This window comes from Marmota monax, unplaced genomic scaffold (assembly GCF_021218885.2).
Source record: "Marmota monax isolate L192 unplaced genomic scaffold, Marmota_monax_Labrador192_F-V1.1 WCK01_AAM20220418_F8-fsc02027, whole genome shotgun sequence".
In the NCBI taxonomy this organism is placed as follows: domain Eukaryota; kingdom Metazoa; phylum Chordata; class Mammalia; order Rodentia; family Sciuridae; genus Marmota; species Marmota monax.
This window is the reverse complement of record NW_026693810.1, coordinates 4,973-27,772: the sequence shown is the minus strand read 5'-3', so window position 1 is coordinate 27,772 and position 22,800 is coordinate 4,973. Positions and strand designations below refer to the sequence as shown.

The 22,800-nt window shown below is 36.2% G+C and overlaps 1 protein-coding gene across 2 annotated transcripts; it reads left to right on the top strand.

Annotated features, from left to right (window-relative positions):
- The first annotated feature begins 18 nt into the window (after nucleotides 1-18).
- On the top strand, nucleotides 19-16,997 carry LOC124105139 (protein FAM170A-like). Of its 2 annotated transcripts, XM_046462234.2 has the most exons (8): nucleotides 30-558; nucleotides 2,482-2,625; nucleotides 6,190-6,318; nucleotides 8,153-8,296; nucleotides 9,946-10,083; nucleotides 12,056-12,199; nucleotides 13,177-14,888; nucleotides 15,639-16,997. In XM_046462234.2, the coding sequence occupies exons 1-7, from the start codon at nucleotides 381-383 to the stop codon at nucleotides 13,911-13,913; spliced, it is 1,614 nt and encodes a 537-aa protein (XP_046318190.1). In that variant the 5' UTR covers nucleotides 30-380; the 3' UTR covers nucleotides 13,914-14,888; nucleotides 15,639-16,997. The 2 variants fall into 2 exon arrangements, with proteins under 2 accessions (XP_046318191.1, XP_046318190.1); XM_046462235.2 differs by lacking the exon at nucleotides 9,946-10,083 and having other exon boundaries at nucleotides 19-558.
- Nucleotides 16,998-22,800: the final 5,803 nt, after the last annotated feature.

Sequence of the window (22,800 nt, the reverse complement as noted above, 5' to 3'; positions counted from 1 at the left end):
CATGTACATACAAACATATTTACATATTTATGTGTATTGATATATGACAAAAATAGTTAAATAATAATCTTTTACTACATATCTATATTTGCCCAAATTATCAAGAGGGAAATTAACAAAAACAAAACAATAACACCCATACATTTTTGATTACATATTACATTTTTTATAAGATTCCGTTTCCAATTTCTGTATATTTTTCTAAAAATTTCACAACTAAGATTTCCAATCACATTGTACTCTAACACACACACCATTTTAACAACTACTATTTATTTAAAAATTTTGAATGGTAAACTAATGGTAATTAGCATGAGAGAAAATTTCATGGTGGTAACAATATCTGAAATAAAATATCCACACAGTATATTTATTTTTGAATGACACAGAACTTATTGTTGTTTCACTCTCCAGATTTCCAGAACTGGAAAGAGTCATCTATTGAACCATGTATGCTGGAAGCAGCCAGTACTCAGGCAGCAGGAGAGAATTCATTTGATTCAGAATATGTCACCTTTCTCTCCACTACCAGCAAACCCCATCCCATTGAGGAGCATGGTAAGGCAGATGCAAAAGTGGGGTTGAGCTCAGACAAGAGGTACAGCTGAGATACTAGTCCAACCCTTGCTCACTTCTCTATTCTTTTGAATAGCAGGGAGGGACTCAAGGCACAGGCACCAATATTGAGGCCTCTTGTGAAGTGTGAATAGTGAATGTCCCTCAAAATAGGGCAAAGTTCCTCAGCACAGGCCTGCATATGAATACTGGGGCAGCTGTGGGGGAGACAAGGGAGATGTTCAATGTATGTGGGCATTTGATCAGAAACTTCTCCCTTAGAGGCACAACTCAAGTTCACACACTCATGTGTTAGAAACCATTATACTAGGTTTTGCCCAATTTCTCCTTCCTTATACTTATTTTCTCATTCAGTAGTCCCTTCTTTCTCCATTCATCTTTCCTCTATTACCATTACAGAACTGTACAACCTTTTCCCCTCATTCCTACAAACAATGATTCTTAGATTCTCTGTTTTCCACATTAATCCCATAAATGCTTCATATGGCTTCACGTAGATAACTTGTGTTAACTTTATAATGCTAAATTGGACCTAGAAAATGTATATTTTCTTTAAAAGAAGCCTTTTCATATTTAGATTTTCTCATCTAAATGTCTGTGGATGTTGGTTATTTCTTTCTTTAGTAGATCTGCACACACTTATATGTAGTGTGTATTCTCCTAATGGAAAATGCAAACATGTGTGCTAAGACATACATGCAAAATTAAATGCATACACACAAACGAGGACATATACAAACACACACACACACACACACACACACACATTCACTTATCATCCCTCTACTTTATCAGTACCAAATATATTCACCTGATATATAACAAAAGATACATATAATTGCATAAAACCTACCACCATCTCATTTTCCATAGAGATGTACCATGTACTCACCTCCAATAAAAAGTAAAAAAAAAAAGAATGCTCTCACTTCTCATCCCCAGTTACTGTATATCTTATATCCTTATAATTGAGAATTACTTCACAGAAATAGATAAATCACATTAGTGTTGTATCCTCTGAGATGACAGAAGATCCTCTTCTCTCCTCTGAGATGACCTTTGTAGAATATTTAGAGGAAATGGAGACTCCCTCCTGCTTTCCACATTTCCAGTTTTCAAAGCTCTTGGACAAGGACCCCTGTACATCCTCAGTGCATATGAAGAAGGCAAGAGTGATGAAAGTGTAGTATATGGATGTACAAATGAAAGTAGTAGGGTTTCTGTGTTATGAGTTACAGAAGGCAAAAATAAAAAAGGCATGAATACAAAAAAATCACCTTTCCTGAGAAAAGACACCTCTAAAGGTCAACCTCTCACATATGTCTACAAAAGAGCCCCTAAATGACAGTGATTCAGCTTGGACAATGTGACCCAAGAGGAAGGGAGGCTGAGAGCTCAGCAGAATTCATCCAATGGTGAAGAGTTCCAGGGAAAAACCTGAATGGCTGCCGAATATGAACATATTAACTTAGATTTTGTACATGGACATATAAACGTATCTGTTTATGTATATTTATAACTTAACAGAAATTGTTGCTTAATGCACTTTACTTCATATACACTATTTGCCCAATTTTTCACAAAGGAAATTATATGAAAATAATAACACCATAATGTAATGACTATCGTATTCGTGATAAGGTTCAGTTTCCTATATTCTGTGTATTTTCCAAAAAGATCACATTCATGATTTTCAATCACAGTGGCATCTAACACACAAACCATTTTAACAACTACTGTTTATTTCAAAATTTTGAATGATAAACATATCATAATTAGCTAAGTGCATGTTTCATGGTGGTAATAATACCTGAAACAAAATATTCACTCAATATATCTGTTTTTGAATAACATAGAAGCCAAATTATGTTATGCCTCAGTATTTGCTGTTGTTTCATTCTCCAGATTTCCAGAAGTGGAAAAGCATTATTACCAAAAAATACATGCTGGAAGCAGCCAGAACTCAGGCAGCAGTAGTGAATTCATCTGATTCAGAATATTTCACCTGTGTCTCCACTTCCAGCAAACTCCTTCCTACTGAGGAGCGTGGTAAGACAGATGCAAAGGTGGAATTGAGCTCAGGCAGGAGGTAGAGCTGAGGTTCTAGTCCAACCCTTGCTTGCTTCTCTGTGAATCCAGAAAGTGGCACTAATACTGAGGCTTCTTGTGGGGAGCAAATAGGTAATGTCCTTCAAAATAGGGAAAAGTTCCTCAGCACAAACTTGCATGTGAACACTGGGGCAGCTGTGGGGGAGACTTGGGACATGCTAAGATGTGTAGGGGAACTTGATCAGAAATATCCCTTTCAGATGGCACCACTAAAGCTCACACACTCATGTGTTACACACTTTCAAACTAGGTATAGTCCCAATTTTCCTCCTTGGTACTTATTCTCTCATTCATTTGTCCTGTTTTTCCAGCCTATTTTCCTATATTACCAATACAGAGGTACTCCATTGTCCCCTTATTCTTACAACCATTCTTAGATTCACTGTTTACAAATTAATCCCATAAATGCTTCACATCCCCTCACCCAGATAACTTGTGATAACCTTGTGATGCTGGATGAAGACCTTGAAAATGTGCATGTCCTGAGAAAGAAGCATTTTCCTATGTGGATTTTCTCACCCAAATGTCTATAATGATGGCTGATTACTGTCCATCATGAACAAGCACACACTTATATATACTATGTGCTCTCATAATGGAAAATGCAATCACACATGCTCAAACACATACACACAAATAAGCACAGGGCACTCACAGACACACATACATGTACGTATACACTCACCACCATCCTCTTTACCAGCAGCTTCACGTGATATGTAACAAAACATACATATAATTGCACAATACCACCATCTCATTTCCATATAGATGTACCATGTACACACCTCAGATAAAAGGTGAATTCCCAGAAACTTGCACACTCCCATTTTCATGTCCAAATATAGGATACCTTATCTCCTTATATTTGACATTTTCTTCCCAGAAATTGATAAATTATATCACTGTTTTATGTGTCATCAATCTTCTGAAATGTACTTTATAGAATATTGCAGGAAATGTAGATTTCCTCCTCCACCCACATTTCTAATATTCAGTGCCCTTGGACAAAGATCCTTGTACATTGTCAGTGCGTGTGAAGAAGAAAAGAGTCATTAAAGTGTAGTATATGTATGTTCAAATGAAAGTGGAGTTTCTGTGGTATGGGTTACAGAATAGGGAAGAATTTCACCCCAAAAGTCAAGAATGCAAATGACTGCATTTCCTAAGAAGACACCTGCAGAAGTAAACTTCTCATGTGTCTACAAAACAGTATTTCTCTGACAGTGAGTTCAGCTTTGACAGTGTACTCAAGTTGAAAGGAGGCTGAGAGCCCAAAAGAACTTACCCAATAGAGAAGAGTTCTAGGGGAAAAGCCTGAATGCTGGTTGTGGACGTATGAACTTAGATACCTTACATGGACATATAAACATATCTATATACTTATGTATATGGATAGCATAACAGAATACCTAAGTAGCAAACTTTTATTCCATATCTACATTTGCCCAATTTTTCAAGTAGTAAATTAGCTGAAAAAAAAAATACCACTCATACTTTATTGATTGCATATCACATTTTTTATAAGGTTCAGTTTCCAATATTCTGTATACTTTTCTAAAAATATCACATTCATTCATCTGTTGTAGGGCACCTAGGTTGGTTCCATAGCTTGACTATTATGAATTGAGCTGCTATAAACAACGAAGTGGCTGAGTCATTGTAGTATGCTGATTTTAAGTCTTTGGTATAAACTGAGGGGTAGGATAACAAGGTCAAATTGTGGTTCCATCTTAGAAATCTCCATTCTACTTTCCAGAGTGTTGACAACAATGCGCAGTCCCACCAGCGTATATAAGTGAACCTCTTTCCCCACATCCTCACCAACATTTATTGTTGCTTGTATTCTTGATAATTGCCACTCTGACTACAGTGACATCTAATAACTAATTCTGATAGCTACATTTATTTAAAAATTTTTAATAGTAAACCCATCATAATTTATCATGATTTCTTTCATAGAGCAGCACCTACTTATATGTACTGCGCTCTCACAATGGAAAATGGCAAGATCAGGCACTAAAACATACCAACATAATCACATATATACAAGCATACACACACACACACACACGAACGCATTCACTCCAAACCATCCCTCTTTACTAACGCCAAACATATTCACCTGATAAGTAACAAACAAACATATAATTGCACAAAACTACCAACATCTCATTTTCCATAGAATATACCATGTACACATCTCAAATAAAAGGGACAAGACAGATAATTCCCAGATACATGCACCCCCATTTTTCATGCAGAATCACAGGCCATTTTAATTCCTTATATTTGAAATTTTCTTCCCGGAAATTGATAAATTACATCAATGTTTTGTATGTCATTTATTCTCCAAGATGCCCTTTTTACAATATTTGGCACAAATGGAGACTACTTCACCTACCCACATTTCTAATTTTCAATGACCTTGAGGAAGGAGTTGTGTATTTTGTCAGTGCATATGAAGAAGGAAAGAGTCCTGAAAATGTAGAGTATGTATGTTAAGTGAAATTAGGGTTTCTGTGTTATTGGTTACAAAAGAGGGAGGAAGTTCCCCAAAAGGCAAGAGTGCGAACAAGCGCCTTTCCTGAAAAGACAACAGCAGAGGTACACACTCTCATATGTGTCTACAAAACAACTAGTGACAGTGATTTCAGCTTGGACAAAGTGGCCCAAGAGGAAAGGAAGCTTAAAGCCCAGCAGAAATTCCTCCAGTGGAGTTCAGAGACCCAAGGCAAAAGCCTGAATGGTTGATGGCATTGGACATATGAATTTAGATATTATGTATGTACATATAAAAATATCCATATATTCATGTATATTGATTACATAACCAAAGTAGTAAATTTATAAACTTTTACTCCATATCTATTATTTGCCCAGTTTGTCAAGAGGGAAATTTGCTAACAATAACACCCACACTCTCTTTATTATGTATCACATTTGTGATAGTGTTCATTTTCCAACAGTCTGTATACTTTACCAAACATATCATATTCAAGATTTCCAAATAGTGATATCTAACACACAAACTACTTTTTTTTATAAGTAATGAAGAAACCACTTTTTATAATAACACACAAACCACTTTTATTTGTTTTTCTTTTGTTTGGTTTTGTTTTTTGGTAGCAGACATTGAACTCTCAGGGTCACTTGACCACTGAGCCATATCCCTAGCCATATTTTGTATTTTATTTAGAGACAGGGTCTCATTGAGTTGCTTAGCACTGCACTTTTGCTGAGGCTGGCTTTGGACTTGCGACCCTCCTGCCTCAGCCTCCCGAGCCACTGGGATTATAGGTGTGTGCCACCAAACGTGGCCCACTGTTTTGTAGCTACTTATTATTTTGAAATTTTGAATGGGAACTTCATAATTACCATGTGAGAAAGTTTCACGGTGGTAACAATATCAATAACAATAAAATATCCACTCGATGTATGTTTTAATGACACAGATTTCAGATTTTGCCATACCTCAGTATTTGCTGTTGTTATATTCTCCAGATTTTCAGTACTGGAAAGAGTCTGCCATCGCACCATATATGCTGGAAGCGGCAAGAGAGAATTCATCTGATTCAGAATATTTCAGCTGTCTCTCCCCTCCGAGCAAAACCCTTCCTACTGATGAGTATGGTAAGACAGATGGAAAGGTGGGGTTGAGCCTCAGGCAGGAGGTACTGCTGAAGTGCTAGTCCAACCCTTGCTCACTTTCCTATTCTTCTGAATATGGGGGAAGGGATTCAGGGCAGAGGCATTAATACTCTGAGGCCTCTTGTGAGAAACAAAGAGTGAATGTGCCTTCAAAATATGACAGAGTTCTTCAGCACAGTCCTGCATGTGAACATTGGGGCACTTGTGGGGGAAATGAAACATGCTGAGGTGTGTGGGAATTTGTTCAGAAACTTTCCTGTTAGACAGCACAACTAAACCTCACAAAATAACCTGCTAGAAACCTTCATACTAGATATGTCCCCATTTCTCCTTCCTTTACTTATTCTATAGTACAGTTTTCCCTCTTTTGTCCATCCATCTTTCCTCTATTACCATTATAGTGGTGCTCTCATGGCCAATCATTCTTACAAATAATCAGTGTTATATTCATTGCTTTCCACATTAATCCAATAAATGCACCACATCCCTTCACCCAGATAACTTGTTTTAATCTTGCAATGCTAGGCCAAGAACTAGAAAAAGTTTGTCCTTAAAAAGTAGCATTTTCATATGTAGATATTATCACCCAAATGTCCATACTCGATGAGTATTTCTGTGTTTTGTAGACCAGCACACACTTACATGTATTTTGTACTCTCATAATAGAAAACAGAAACACATGTGTTATAACACACACATAATTACACTCATACACAAAAAAGTACATATCTCTCTATACACACACACTCACTCATCAACACACACATTCACTCATCAACATCCCTCTTTTGTAGCACTGAATTTATTCATAATAAAACATACATATAATTTCATGAAGCCTACCACCATCTCATTGTCCAGAGATGTACAATGTACACACCTCAAATAAAAGAGAATTTTCATATGCATGTACCCCCGTTTTTAATGCCTAATCACAGGCAATTTATCTCCTTATATCTGAAATTTTCTTCCCAGATATTTATAAAGTATATCAATGTTTTACATGTCTTCTATCCCCTGAGATAACCTTTTTCAATAGTTGGAGCAAATGGAGATTTCCTCTACCTTTCCACATTTCTGGTTTTCAATGTTATTGGCCAAGGCGCCCTGTACATCCTCAGTGCATATGAACAAAGAAAGAGTCATAAAGGTGTAGTATATGAATATTCAAATGAAAATAAGGTTTCTGTGTCATGGATTAGAGAAGGCAAGAGTACAAAAGGCATGAATATAAACAATCAACTTTCATGTGAAGACACCTGAAGAGGTAAACCTCTCACATGTGTTTACTTTTGTAAACATCCCCAAATTGACAGTGCATTCAGCTTGGACAATTTGGTCTAAGAGGAAGGGAGGTTGAAAGCCCAGTAAAACTCACTCATTGGAGGAGAGTTCCAGGGATAAAGCCCGAATAGCTGCCAGCCATGGACATATGAACTCAGATATTGTACATATATATGCATACATACACACACATATACATAATATATGTTTATGTATATTGATAACATAACAGAAATAGTTAATTAATAAACTTAATGACTACTTACTATATTTGTGATAAGGTTTGGTTTCCAATATTATGTGAATTTTTAAAAAATATCACATTCAAGATTTCCAATCACAGTGACATTTAACACACACACTATTAATAAATACTATTTGTTTCAAAATTTTGAATGGTAAACATATCATAATTAGCATTCATGGTGGTAACAACACCTGAAAAAATATCCACTTATTGTATTTATTTTTGAATAACACAGAACCTGCATTATGCTATGAGTCAGTATTTCTTGTTTTTTTCATCCTCCAGATTTCCAGAAAAGGAAAGGCATTGCTACTGAACCATTTATACTGGAAGCAACCAGAACTCAGGCAGCAGAAGAGAATTCATGTGATTCAAAATATTTCACCTGTCTCTCCACTTCCAGCAAACTCATTCCTCCTGAGGAGTGTGGTAAGACAGATACAAAAATCTCCCCCCTCAGATGGCAAAACTACAGCTCAGCTCACACACTAATGTTACACTTCAAACTATGTATGGCCACACTTCTCCTTCCTTGCATTTTTTCTGTAGTTCAGTTTTCCCTCTTTCCCCATCCCTCTTTCCTTTAGTACCATTAATTATGTAAACCCTTGCTCCTTTCTTCCTACAAACAACCATTCCTAGATTCACTTTTTTCTAGATTAATCCCATAAATGCTTCAAATCCCTCCACACAGATAACTTATGTTAATTTTGTAATGGTAAACCAAGAATTAGAAAATGTGTATTTCATGAAAAAGAAGCATTTTCATACATAGATTTTTCTCACCCAAATGTCTATGGATGATGGTGATTTCTGTTCTTCTTAAACCACCTCCTAAGTATGTATACTATGTATTCTCATAAAGAAGAATGCAAACATGCACACACACACACATACATAATCACACACATTCACAATCATACATCCATACATATAGACACACAAACATACACTCATCACTATCTCCAAACGTATTTACCTGAAATGTAACAAAATATACATACAATTGCATAAACCTTCCACCCTCTCATGTACCATGTACACACCTCAGATGAAAGACATGACAGAATTCTAAAACATTCCAGATACATGCACCCATTTTTTTATGCTTATACACAGGTCATTTTGTCTCATTATATTGAAATTTGCTTTCCAAGAAACTGACAAATTACATCATTCTGTTACATGGCTTCTTTCCCCTAAGATGCATCTAGAACACTATTGAGAGGAAATGGAGAATTCCTCCCCCTTTTCACATGCAAAATTTTCACTGCTTTTGGGCCAAGGAGTTCTGTAAAATCTCAGTGCATATGAAGAATGAAAGAATAGTGAAAGCTTAGCATATGTGTGTTAAAATTGAAGGGGGAGTTTCTGAATTATGGGGAACAGAAGAAGGTGGAAATTCCTCCAAAGTATGCAAAAATAGGAACAATCATCTTTCCTGACAAGATCCCTACAGAGGTAAACCTCTCTCATGTACCTACAAAAGATCTCCTAATGAACAGTGAGTTCAGAATGGTTCACAGCACCCTGGCAGAAATGAAGAAGTCAGACAACTTCTTCCTCTCTATGAGAGTTCTAGGGTGAGAACTCATGAAAGCTACTGACCTGGGATGAACATGCATACTCATATACTTAATACATATTTATAAATATCTATATAGTTAGATATAAAAAATGTCAAGATGAATGGTTCTTTATACAACTTTTCCTTCATAACCATTATTTGTACAATTTTCTTTGGAGAAATTCAGCTAATAATAATACCCAATCTTTAGTGATTGCATATAATATTTTGGCTATGGTTCAGTTTCTGATAATATGTATACATTTCCTAAAATATCACATTAAAAATATTCTACCACAGTGACACCTACCCCATGTAAAAATTTTATAAATGTTGTTTGCTTTCATTTTGGAATTTTCAATGGGAAAGTCACCTTAATTCATTTGAGAGGAAGTTTCAGTAGTGATAACAAAGACTGAAACAAAATATTCACTGAATATATCTGTTTATGGATGACACAGAACCAAGATTATCCCATATTTCAATATTCGTTGTTGTAATTATTTTCCAGAATTCAAGAAGTGTCAAGAAATTGCTCCTGCACCATGTAGCATCACCAAGATTCAGACAACAGGAGAGAATTCATCTTTCTCAGAATATTTCACCTGTCTCTCGTCTCTCAGCAAACACATTCCTACAGATGAGCTTGGTAAGGCAGATGCAAATGTGGGATCTGAACTCAGACTAGTTCAACTCTTCCTCACTTCACTATCCTTCTGAATATAGGAAAGGGATTAGGGGCAGAGGGAGGCCTCTTCAACATTGAGACCTCTTTAGAGGAGCAAATAAGAAATGTGCCTTCAAAATACGACAAAGTTCCTCAGCACAAAACTGCATGTAAACCCTGGGGCAGCTTTAGGTGAGAGCAAACAGTACAAGACGTGGATGGGAATTTCATCATACCTTCCTTTTCAGATTGCACAATTCACATGATTTATTCCTTTTAACTAAGCATGGCTTCATTTCTTCTTCATTTTGCTTGTTCTCTCATGCAATTTCTTCTTTCTCTATCCATCTTTCACATTCTCCGATAGTATTACATAAGTACTCCTGTATACCCTCAATCTCACATATAATCATTCTGAGATTCACTGGTTTAAACATTAATTGCATAAATACCTCACATCCCCTCAAACAGATAACTTGTTTCATATCTGTAATGCTAGATCAAAATCTGGAAAATTCATGTCCCAAGAAAAAAAAGGCCTTTTATATGCACATTTTCTCTTTGAAATGTACATTGATGACCATGCTTTCAGCCCTTCATAGACCTGCATCTGTTCGTATGTACTATGTATTGCAAATCATAAAACACACAAAAACATGTACATACCCACATACCCTCATCAACATCCCCATTTCACCAGCACCATAACCTTAACCAGCTATATACCAGAACAGACATGATTCCAAAAAACCTACCACCATCTCATTTTCCATATCAGTGTACCAAGAAAATGTCCCAGATAACAAAAATACCACAAAGAGAATTCTGCAAAAATCACATAAACACACAATCCCATTTCACAGACCACACACAGGTCATCTCATTCTATTCAATTTTTTTTCCTAGAAATCAATAAATATCATCAAAGTGTGCCATGTACTTTACCCTCTGAGATGCTCTAGTAAAGAACTTGGAAGACTTGGAGACTTTATCCCCCTTTCCACATGCCAAATTTCAAATGCATCTGGGTATGCGTACCCTCAGTGCATATGAAGAAGGAGAGTCATGAAAATTTAGTTCATGTATATTTGAAAGAAAAGGAGAATGGCTGCCTATAGGATACAAAAGTAGGAGGAAAGACTGTCCCACCAAAAGACAAGAATGCAAACAATTGCCTCTCTTAAGAAGATCCCAATAGGAATAACCCCTCCTGTATGTCTACAAAAGAACTCCTTATAGTGAGTTCAGCTTTGATACAGTAACCCAAGAGAAAAGGGAGTCATCTGGCAGCTCATCAGAATTTCTGATTCTTGAGACTTCCAGGGCCAGAGGCCTGAACTCTTGGTATCCCTGAACATATATATTTAGATAGATGATAGGTAGGTGATAGATAGATAGATAGAAAAAATGAACTAGGTCATTATAGTTGTTTTTAAAATTCATACTCCATGTCCTATAAATGAACAATTTCTAATGAGAAATTTAGATAATAATAATAATGATAATAACTTCTAGTGAGTATATGTCATATTTTATGTATGGTTTAGTTTTCAAAAATCTGTATAAATTTCCAAAAATATTGGGTTGCAGTTGTAGCTCAGTTGTAGAGCAATTGCCTAGTATGCATGAGGCATTACATATTCAATCCTTAGCACCACATAAAAATAAATAAAGTTATTGTGTCCATCTACAACTAATTTTTTTTTAATTTCCAAAAATATCACATCCAGGATATCCAATTTCAATGATATCTACCACACATAATGTCAATAACTATTGTTTGTTTTTGTTTTGGAAATTTCAATGGGAAAACCATCTTACTGATTGTGAGAATTAGTTTTATGGACAGTTAACAATGCCTGAAATATCTTGTTCACTGAGCATATCTGTTTCTGAATGAAACAGAGCCTAGATTGTGGCGTGTCTTAATGTTTCTTGTTATTTTGTTTTCCAGGATTGCAGAAGTTTCAAGAAATTGTTCCTAAGTCATATATGCTGGAACCAGTCAGGGATCAGGCAGCAGGAGATAATTCATCTTCCTCAGATTATTTGACCTCCATCTCCTTTGACAGCACACTGACCCCTAATGATAATCAGGGTAAGACAGATTCCAGGTTATCTGAGATCAGAGAGGGACCCCAGTTGCTTGTCCAACACTGCTCACTTCACTACTTTCGAAATACAAAAGAAGGATTCATTCCAAAGGACCTAACACCAAGCCTTGTGAGGAGGGTCGAATGGGGAATGTGCCTTCAAGAATAGGACTGAATCAGAACCTCAGCACAATGCTGCATGTGAACACTGGGGTAGCAGTGGGTGAGATGGGATAGTGCTGAGATGTGTATGGTAATTTAATCAGAAACTTCCCCCTCAGATGCCACAACTAAAACATACTCATATGTTATAAATATTCATACTAAGCTGGCCCCATCTCCTCTTCCTTTACTTATTTTCGCATACAATACTCTTTTTTTTCTCTACCCATTTTTTTCTATTCTCCATTAACATTGCCTATATACTTCCTTTCACCCTCATTTTTCCATACAACCATTCTCATTTCATTGATTTACATTTTAATTTATTAAATGTTTCATATATTTCCAGACAACCTGTTTTAACTCTGCAATGCTAGACCAATATCTAGGAAAGTTAAGAAAACTCATATGTCTTGAAAATAAAGCACTTTCTTATACCAATTTTCTCACACAAATATCCAATGATAGATATGCTTTCAGCCATTCAAAAACCCATACCTGACCATGTACACTCTGTACTGTCATTTAGCATGCACACGCACGCGCACACACACACACACACACACACACACACAATCATCACCACCCCCTTTTGACAACATCAAAAATAATCACCAGATATTTACCAGAATATAATTCAACATGTTATTACAAAAATCTCATTTTCCACACAGGTGTAACATGTACAAACTTGGGTTGACATATAACACACAAAGAATTCTGAAGCATCACTGATATATGTACCCCCCATTTCGCATGCCTACATACAAGAACATTCTTATAGTAATGTTATTTTCTTTTATTTGGATTTTTTTTCTAGAAACCAGTGAATCATCTTCATATGTTTCCTATCCTGAATCACATAGTACGTCTGTAGAAAGCAAGTTGGAAGAATCAGAATATTCTTCGTCATTGGCATATAACGAATTACCAGTTTACTTGGCCAATAATCCCTGTACATGCTCAAAGAAGAGGAAAAGGGAAAGAATAATGAAAGTGTACTATATGCATGTTACAATGAAGAGGGGGGTGGCTGTCTTAGAGGATACAGAAGACGAAAGTCAGCCTCCATGCAAAAAGACAAAAATGAAAACCATTGCATTTCCTGAGACAATCCATACAGAAGAAAATCTCTCTGACGTATACACAGAAGAACTCCTAACTGAGAGTGATCTCAGCTTTGATGATGTAGTCCAAGAGGCATCAGAAGATAATGACAGACCGATAGATCTTCCACCTCTGGAGACAAGTTCCAGAGCTAAAACACCAGAATGGCTTGTGGCCCATGACAGTGGCTACAGGTGCATGGCCTGCTGCCGAGTTTTCCCCTCCTTGGAGATTCTACAGGACCATGTGAAGAATGGTATTAAAGAGGGATTTAGCTGCCATTCTTTTCATGTAGCCCTTAACTTGCTTAGAAGTAAGAACAGAAATAGAAAAAAAGAAGTATACGAAGAGGAGGAAAACAAAGTCAAAAAGAGCTGGACAAAAGGCATAAGTATCCAATGTCACAACATAATTAGGCGCATAAGAGACTTCTTTCACAATAACCATTGATAGCATCATGACCACCAGCACAACTATCACCACCATCAAAAGCCCCAGCACCACCATTATTACTACCATCAACAATACAACAACAATGGCCACCACTATGACTACTACAACCATTGCCACTGTCAATAACATCACCATCAACAGCAGCAGCAACAAGCACCATCATCACTATCTTATCATCACAGCCATCACTACTATCAAGAGTATCACCACTACAATCATAATTAGCACCACCATCAACAGCACCACTACAATTACCACCTTCACCGGCACTACCAGCACCACCATCAACAGTACTATCTGCAGCACCATCACCACCATACCATGACCATCACAACCATTGCCACTGTTAACAGCACCATCAATAGCAGTGCCATCTCTACCATCACCACCAATAGCACTACCATCAACAGTACCATTACCAACATCATAATCATTGTTAACAGCACCATCACCTCAGCCATCACTGACATCAACAATGTTATCACCAGCACAATAGTCATCACCACCATTGACAGCACCACCAGTAGCACATTAGCAGCAGCATCACCACTATTATCACCAACATGGCTAGCACCACCATCACTAGCCCATAACCACCACAACCATCAATACCATAAATAATAGCACCAGTACTGCTAACACCACTGTCAACAGCTCCACCTTCAACAGCACCACCATCTACAGGACTACTATTATCATCATCCCAGCACCATGATCACCACCACCAGGGCCACCAGCACCAATATGGACAGTAGCACTTGTACCACAAGTAGGATTAGAGAAGCCCTTTAGATAATATTCCCCAGAAGAAAAAACAAGTTTGTAGACCACATCAAGCTATAAAGCAAAAATGTCCTCAGGCAAACTAAAGAGCAATGAATACCAGTATATCATCTTTATCACTGGAAGAAATTCATTTGAAATAGAAACTGCTATGGACTGGACTTAGAAGAAGAGGCGAGGTTCCCAGGGGTAAGTAAATATGCCCCAAATTGGAAATTTGGGGTTTTAAGAAATGGTGGGAACAATAGCAGAGAAGTCTCATGAGAAATACCTCCTATGGTGAAGGATTTCTTTCTAAAGAAATTATGCATGGGGCTGGTGTTGTAGCTCAGTTGGTAGAGAGTTTGTTTTCATGTGTGAGACATTAGGTTTGATCCTCAGCACCACATAATTATGCATGAACACTGGGTTAAAGACAAAGGAAGTAGAATGGGTCCCACTAATGACTTCTGAGGAGACATGAGCAAAGGCCTGTCTCCCAGTTCTGAAAAACAGAAGATACTGGGCCCAACATTCTTAGATCAATCTCACCATTTGTTCCTTGGCCTGGCTTCCTTCTGAAAAGCACAGGACAAGGAAAAGAAGTCTTTATCCATGAGAAAGGGTTGATATGCAGGCCTGTCATGGTTGTGATTGAAATTCATGGCCTTATTGTGATTTTCATGCCTGGAAGAAGACTGTACAGGAGTTTCACCCACTCAAAGGGACTGTAATGACTTGAATGTGTTTATTTTTTTTATTTTTCCCCCTAGGAAAACATTTATGTTCTCTGTACCAGAAACTGGAAATGAAGGTGTCTAGTGTCTATGGGGAAGGGTAGCAAAGGTTCTGCTTGGACTCTTCTGACAACTTTGCACATGGATTTCTTTCTAGATGTCCTTCATATTCTGTAATGGAACTTCATGATTCTCACATCTTATTCTTTCTTTTTTCTTCTAGCACCAAGAATCTGGTTCTATATAATCAACAGAGAGGAGATAAACATGGACAAAGCTGAGAAGACTTTGCAAAGCCAGGTGCACGCTGCTATAGCGGAGAGTGTCATTTTTAGTTAGAAGGAAAATCAGACTTGTCTTCAATATTTCTAAAGTCACAGAATCAAAACAGAAGTTGTCCTGAGATTAGCTGAAGACTTGTCTCTATGATAAGAACTACCTTCCTGACTTAAAGGTGTTCTTTTTTATTTTGCTTATCTCACAGCAAAAAAATGGTATGGATTATACAAGGAAGGAGTTTCTCTTCACCAAGCTGTCAGCACTTAAGAACTGAGAAAATACAAGAATAAATAATTTTTTATTAATCTATTTTATAGTACAGTAAAATATATTATAGAAATTTTCTTTAATAATGTGGATTAATATTAAAGTAGAACTATTTGTTATTGAATGTACCCACTGAAGGAAAATCAAGGAACGAGAGATGGGTAAGAGAGAAATATATTATAGAATAAAATATATTGTAGAAATTATTTACTAAAATATATTATAGAAATTTTCTTTAATAATGTGGATTAATATTAAAGTAGAACTATTTGTTATTGAATGTACCCACTGAAGGAAAAGCAAGGAATGAGAGATGGATAAGAGAGAAATGAAAGAGATACACAGGAGAGTAGAGATACACAGGAGAGTTTATTTGTCAGAGCTGACAAATAAAGGCCATCTCTCTATAGGAGAGAGAGGCAAAACAGGCTGAGTTCTGGGACTTTTATGAGGGAGGCTCAGGAATCAGAGCTGGGCAAGTCCTTATGCTTTAAGGATTGGGTTGATATGAATGAGTGGAGTGGCTTTCTCAGAAACTCTGTTGGGTGGGAAAGTGAAACTTTTTCCTTAAAATGGAGGTTGTCACTTAAGGTGGCCATCAAGATGCTAATCACAAGGACCTTAAACCCACTATATCTATATCTTCCTATTTTCAAAGTCAAACTCAGAAATATAGAATAATATTCTAATAAAACTCCAAGTTTTAACCTCCTCCACATTTATGGGAAGAAGGTTTTTCAGATAACAGCTCAATTGTTTTGGAGTAGTAGTTACCACGGTAACTTTTGTAATAGAACTATAGACCATTGCCTTAGCAATCAAGGATTGATTACTCATTTTGGAGAAAAACAGGGGAAAGGAACAGTAGACTCTAACCTGTTTCCTTTCTTTATTCTTTTAGCTTTGTCATTATTATGCTAAATAAAGGCAGTACTATGTCCCTTTTGAATGTAAGTGTACTAATTGCTCTAAAGTTTCTCACAGTGAGTAAAAACCTTGAACAAATAATAAAGTCCATTTCACACCATCACTCTCACCCAGAAGTCACAGTCATTTCATCTGTGGAAGAGATACTGAATACCATTTTAGGAAGCAAGATAAAGTAGCACAAGGGGATAGACCTTGACAGACTCTAGGGGGAAGAAAGACTCTTTTCCAAATGGTGGAATGTAACAATGGAAAAAGGAGGGCCCAGAGGAGTATAAAGGTCAGATATTGGTGTTCCTGATTCCTTCACTCACATTTTGAAGGGAGAAAAATGTGTGATTTAATTAACCAATAATTTTCAGATTCTCATACATATGGGTAGATAAGACTGGGAGTTTGGGATTTAGAATCGGAGGCTGGAGTTTCTCTAGATTTCAGTTACTTCTCTTCTTCATTCAATAGAATATGCAAATGATTTTGCTTGATTTTAGTCAAGCCTGGTGTGTAGGCGATGAGCAGTAATTCATTTATATATTGGGGTTGTAAATTTCTTTGAATTTTCTAAATTTTAAAAAACTTGTGCATATGTCATATCATATTCATAAATGTATATTTTCACATTACCATCCTAGAAGGCTAAGTATTTTTAAGTACTTCTCTAACTGCATTGATTGACTGTTAGGCATTTCTACCAGTGATATCTGAAATAACTTATTTTACCAGTCTCACCAAAAGGGAACATAGTCAAACTTTCAGAATTGTTTCCACTCACAGAGGTGATAATGATACATCTATACTATTAATTCATTAAAACTATTAGATATAGGGCTTGGGATGTGACTCAGCGGTAGAGCGCTCGCCTCGCACGTGCAAGATCCTGGGTTCAATCCTCAGTATCACATAAAAATAAATAAGTGAAATAAAGGTATTGTGTCCAACTACAACTAAAAAATAAATATATTTTTTTTAAAAAACTATTAGATTATAGTGTATTTTCATATGTTTCACAGCCATTTGTGTTTGCCTTTTATTGACTTCTGAGTATCTTTTGCCCAATCTTCTCAGATTTGTACCCAAGTTGTTTGTGTCTATTGACTTTGGTTATGGTTAATTCACTCTGAACAGAACTGTTACAAACTTGCAGAACTGGCTTTTAAGTCATAATTGGAAAGGATTCTTTTCTTCAAATCGACAGACCCTTAGCCATGCTAGCGAAGAGAAGAAGAGAGAGAACTCAAATTACTAGCATACGGGATGAAAAAGGCAATATCACAACAGACACTTCAGAAATACAGAAGATAATCAAAAATTATTTTGAATCCTTATACTCCAATAAATTAGAAGATAGTGAAGGCATCAATAAATTTCTGAAGTCATATGATCTGCCCAGATTGAGTCAGGAGGATATAGACAACCTAAACAGACCAATACCAATCGAGGAAATAGAAGAAACCATCAAAAGACTACCAACTAAGAAAAGCCCAGGACCGGATGGGTATACAGTAGAATTTTACAAAACCTTTAAAGAGGAACTAATACCAATACTTTTCAAGCTACTTCAGGAAATAGAAAAAGCGGGAGAACTTCCAAATTCATTCTACGAGGCCAACATCACCCTGATACCTAAACCAGACAAAGACACTTCAAAGAAAGAAAACTTCAGACCAATATCTCTAATGAACCTAGATGCAAAAATCCTCAATAAAATTCTGGCGAATCGGATACAAAAACATATCAAAAAAAATTGTGCACCATGATCAAGAAGGATTCATCCCTGGGATGCAAGGCTGGTTCAATATACGGAAATCAATAAATGTTATTCACCACATCAATAGACTTAAAAATAAGAACCATATGATCATCTCGATAGATGCAGAAAAAGCATTCGACAAAGTACAGCATCCCTTTATGTTCAAAACTCTAGAAAAACTAGGGATAACAGGAACATACCTCAATATTGTAAAAGCAATCTATGCTAAGCCTCAGGCTAGCATCATTCTGAATGGAGAAAAATTGAAGGCATTCTCTCTAAATCTGGAACAAGACAGGGATGCCCTCTCTCACCACTTCTGTTCAACATAGTTCTCGAAACACTGGCCAGAGCAATTAGACAGACGAAAGAAATTAAAGGCATAAATATAGGAAAAGAAGAACTTAAATTGTCACTATTTGCAGATGATATGATTCTATACCTAGCAGACCCAAAAGGGTCTACAAAGAAACTATTAGAGCTAATAAATGAATTCAGCAAAGTGGCAGGATATAAAATCAACACGCATAAATCAAAGGCATTCCTGTATATCAGCGACAAATCCTCTGAAATGGAAATGAGGACAACCACTCCATTCACAATATCTTCAAAAAAAATAAAATACTTGGGAATCAACCTAACAAAAGAGGTGAAAGACTTATACAATGAAAACTACAGAACCCTAAAGAGAGAAATAGAAGAAGATCTTAGAAGATGGAAAAATATACCCTGTTCATGGATAGGCAGAACTAACATCATCAAAATGGCGATATTACCAAAAGTTCTCTATAGGTTTAATGCAATGCCAATCAAAATCCCAACGGCATTTCTTGTAGAAATAGAGAAAGCAATCATGAAATTCATATGGAAAAACAAAAGACCCAGAATAGCAAAAACAATGCTAAGCAGGAAGTGTGAATCAGGCGGTATAGCGATACCAGACTTCAAATTATACTACAGAGCAATAGTAACAAAAACAGCATGGTACTGGTACCAAAACAGGCGGGTGGACCAATGGTACAGAATAGAGGACACAGAAACCAATCCACAAAACTACAACTACCTTATATTTGATAAAGGGGCTAAAAGCATGCAATGGAGGAAGGATAGCATCTTCAACAAATGGTGCTGGGAAAACTGGAAATCCATATGCAACAAAATGAAACTGAATCCCTTTCTCTCGCCATGCACAAAAGTTAATTCAAAATGGATCAAGGAGCTTGATATCAAATCAGAGACACGCCGTCTGATAGAAGAAAAAGTTGGCTACGATCTACATACTGTGGGGTCGGGCTCCAAATTCCTCAATAGGACACCCATTGCACAAAAGTTAATAACTAGAATCAACAAATGGGACTTACTCAAACTAAAAAGTTTTTTCTCAGCAAAAGATACAATAAGAGAGGTAAATAGAGAGCCTACATCCTGGGAACAAATCTTTACTCCTCACACTTCAGATAGAGCCCTAATATCCAGAGTATACAAAGAACTCAAAAAATTAGACAATAAGAGAACAAACAACCCAATCAACAAATGGGCCAAGGACCTGAACAGACACTTCTCAGAGGAGGACATACAATCAATCAACAAGTACATGAAAAAATGCTCACCATCTCTAGCAGTCAGAGAAATGCAAATCAAAACCACCCTAAGATACCATCTCACTCCAGTTAGATTGGCAGCCATTATGAAGTCAAACAACAACAAGTGCTGGCGAGGATGCGGGGAAAAGGGTACACTTGTACATTGCTGGTGGGACTGCAAATTGGTGCAGCCAATTTGGAAAGCAGTATGGAGATTTCTTGGAAAGCTGGGAATGGAACCACCATTTGACCCAGCTATTCCCCTTCTCGGTCTATTCCCTAAAGACCTAAAAAGAGCATGCTACAGGGACACTGCTACATCAATGTTCATAGCAGCACAATTCACAATAGCAAGACTGTGGAACCAACCCAGATGCCCTTCAATAGACGAATGGATTAAAAAAATGTGGCATTTATACACAATGGAGTATTACTCTGCATTAAAAAATGACAAAAATCATAGAATTTGCAGGGAAATGGATGGCACTAGAGCAGATTATGCTAAGTGAAGCTAGCCAATCCCTAAAAAACAAATGCCAAATGTCTTCTTTGATATAAGGAGAGTAACTAAGAACAGAGTAGGGTCGAAGAGCATGAGACGAAGATTAACATTAAACAGAGATGAGAGGTGGGAGGGAAAGGGAGAGAAAAGGGAAATTGCATGGAAATGGAAGGAGACCCTCAGGGTTATACAAAAGAACATACAAGAGGAAATGAGGGGAAAGGGAAAAATAATACAAGGGGGAGAAATGAAGGTCAGTAGAGGGGGTAGAGAGAGAAGAGGGGTGGGGAGGGGAGGAGAGGGGGGATAGTAGAGGATAGGAAAGGTAGCAGAACATGACAGTCACTAGTAGGGCAATATGTAAATCAATGGATGTGTAATTGATGTGATTCTGCAATCTGTATATGGGCTAAAAATGGGAGTTCATAACCCACTTGAAGCAAAGTGTGAAAGATGATATATCAAGAACTATGTAATGTTTTGAACAACCAACAATAAAAATAAATAAATAAATAAACCATAGAATCTGGAAAAAAATGACACATCTTTTTTTTTTCATAGCTGTTTTTTTTTTTTTTTCTCTTACATAAAGCAGATAATGGTCTGAGATATTTCAATTTTCTCTCTTTTTCTGAATGATTCTTAAGTTGCCATAGTGTCTTTTATTCAAACGTTCATCTTTTTCCTTAAGGGACTTACCACTCTTGCAGCACGGATGTATCTTCTTTTCATATACTAAATTTCACATGCACTTAAGTCTAATTCTAGATTTTCTGTGAATTGATATTTTGTTATCTCACTGTCTCTATGTGTTCCCCAACACACACAAACACACACACACACATATATGTGTATATATATATATATATATATATATATATATATATATATATATATACATATATGTGTGTGTGTGTGTTTATATATAATACATGCAATATATATTATATATATATATGATTTTTGCAGTATATTTAAAATTCTCATATTAGACTCCTTTTGCTCTTCCTCATCTCACTCCCTTAACCATTATTACTTATGAATATTCAGATGTACAATTTAGAATTATCTTGGGAAAAACTGGTAGCTTGTTGATATTATACACATCATCATAGTTTTTGTCAAATTGTTAATTCTATTTTGAGTCATAAATTTTAAAGTTATAAGGTTTATACATGTTTTTATAGATGTAGTGTGATAGATACTTTTTCTAGGTTTTGTAAATAGAAATGTTTTCTATTATAGCTTTCATCTGACTGATGGGTTTAGGTATGAAGGGCAGATTTTTTTACTTATATGCCTTTCAGCAATATTAATTCTGCCTATCCAAAAACATGAGAGATCTTTCCATCTTTTAGTGTTTTCTATTTCGTTTATTAATGTACATCTTTGGTTAGTTTTATTTCTAAATAATTGATTTTTAAGATTATGCTGAATGGAATTGGTTTCCTGATTTAATTTTCATCTAATTTATTATGGGTGTAGAGAAAAGCAATTGATTTTTGTATGTTGATTTGTATTCTACTACATAGTTGAATTTGTTTATCAGATCTAGAAGTCTTTGGATAGAGCTTCTGGGGTCTTCTGAGTATAACATTATAACCATTTGCAAACAGTATAATTTGATGTTTTCTTTTCCTATTTGTATCCCTTTTATTACCTTCTCTTGCCTAACTGCTGTGACTACAATTTCAAGATATATTGAATAGGAGTGATAAAGAGTGGACATTTTGTCTTGCTCCTGATTTTAGGGAGAATACTTCCACTTCTTCCCCATTCAGTATGATGTTGGCTTTTGTTTTATCATATATATAGCATTTGGTGTTGACGAAAGTCCCTTCTATCCCAAGATTCTTCTGGGCTTTCATCATGAATGATGCTAAATTTTTCTTAAAGAATTTAACACCTAAAGAACAATAACCCAATCAATAAATTGGGTTTAAACAATAAATGGCCTATAGTTCTTTTGTTATTAATTTTTCAAAATTATTAAAATATTGTGAATATTTATTCTCTGTCAGATGAATAGTTAGCAAAGATTTTTCTCCAATCCTGTGGGCTCTCCCTTTACATTCTT

Coding starts and splice junctions, on each gene's coding strand:
- LOC124105139 (XM_046462234.2), top strand. CDS start 381: ATGACACAGAACTTATTGTTGTTTCACTCTCCAGATTTCCAGAACTGG. Junction 2,626..6,189: donor CCTTCCTACTGAGGAGCGTG/GTAAGACAGATG, acceptor TATATTCTCCAG/ATTTTCAGTACTGGAAAGAG. Junction 8,297..9,945: donor CATTCCTCCTGAGGAGTGTG/GTAAGACAGATA, acceptor ATTATTTTCCAG/AATTCAAGAAGTGTCAAGAA.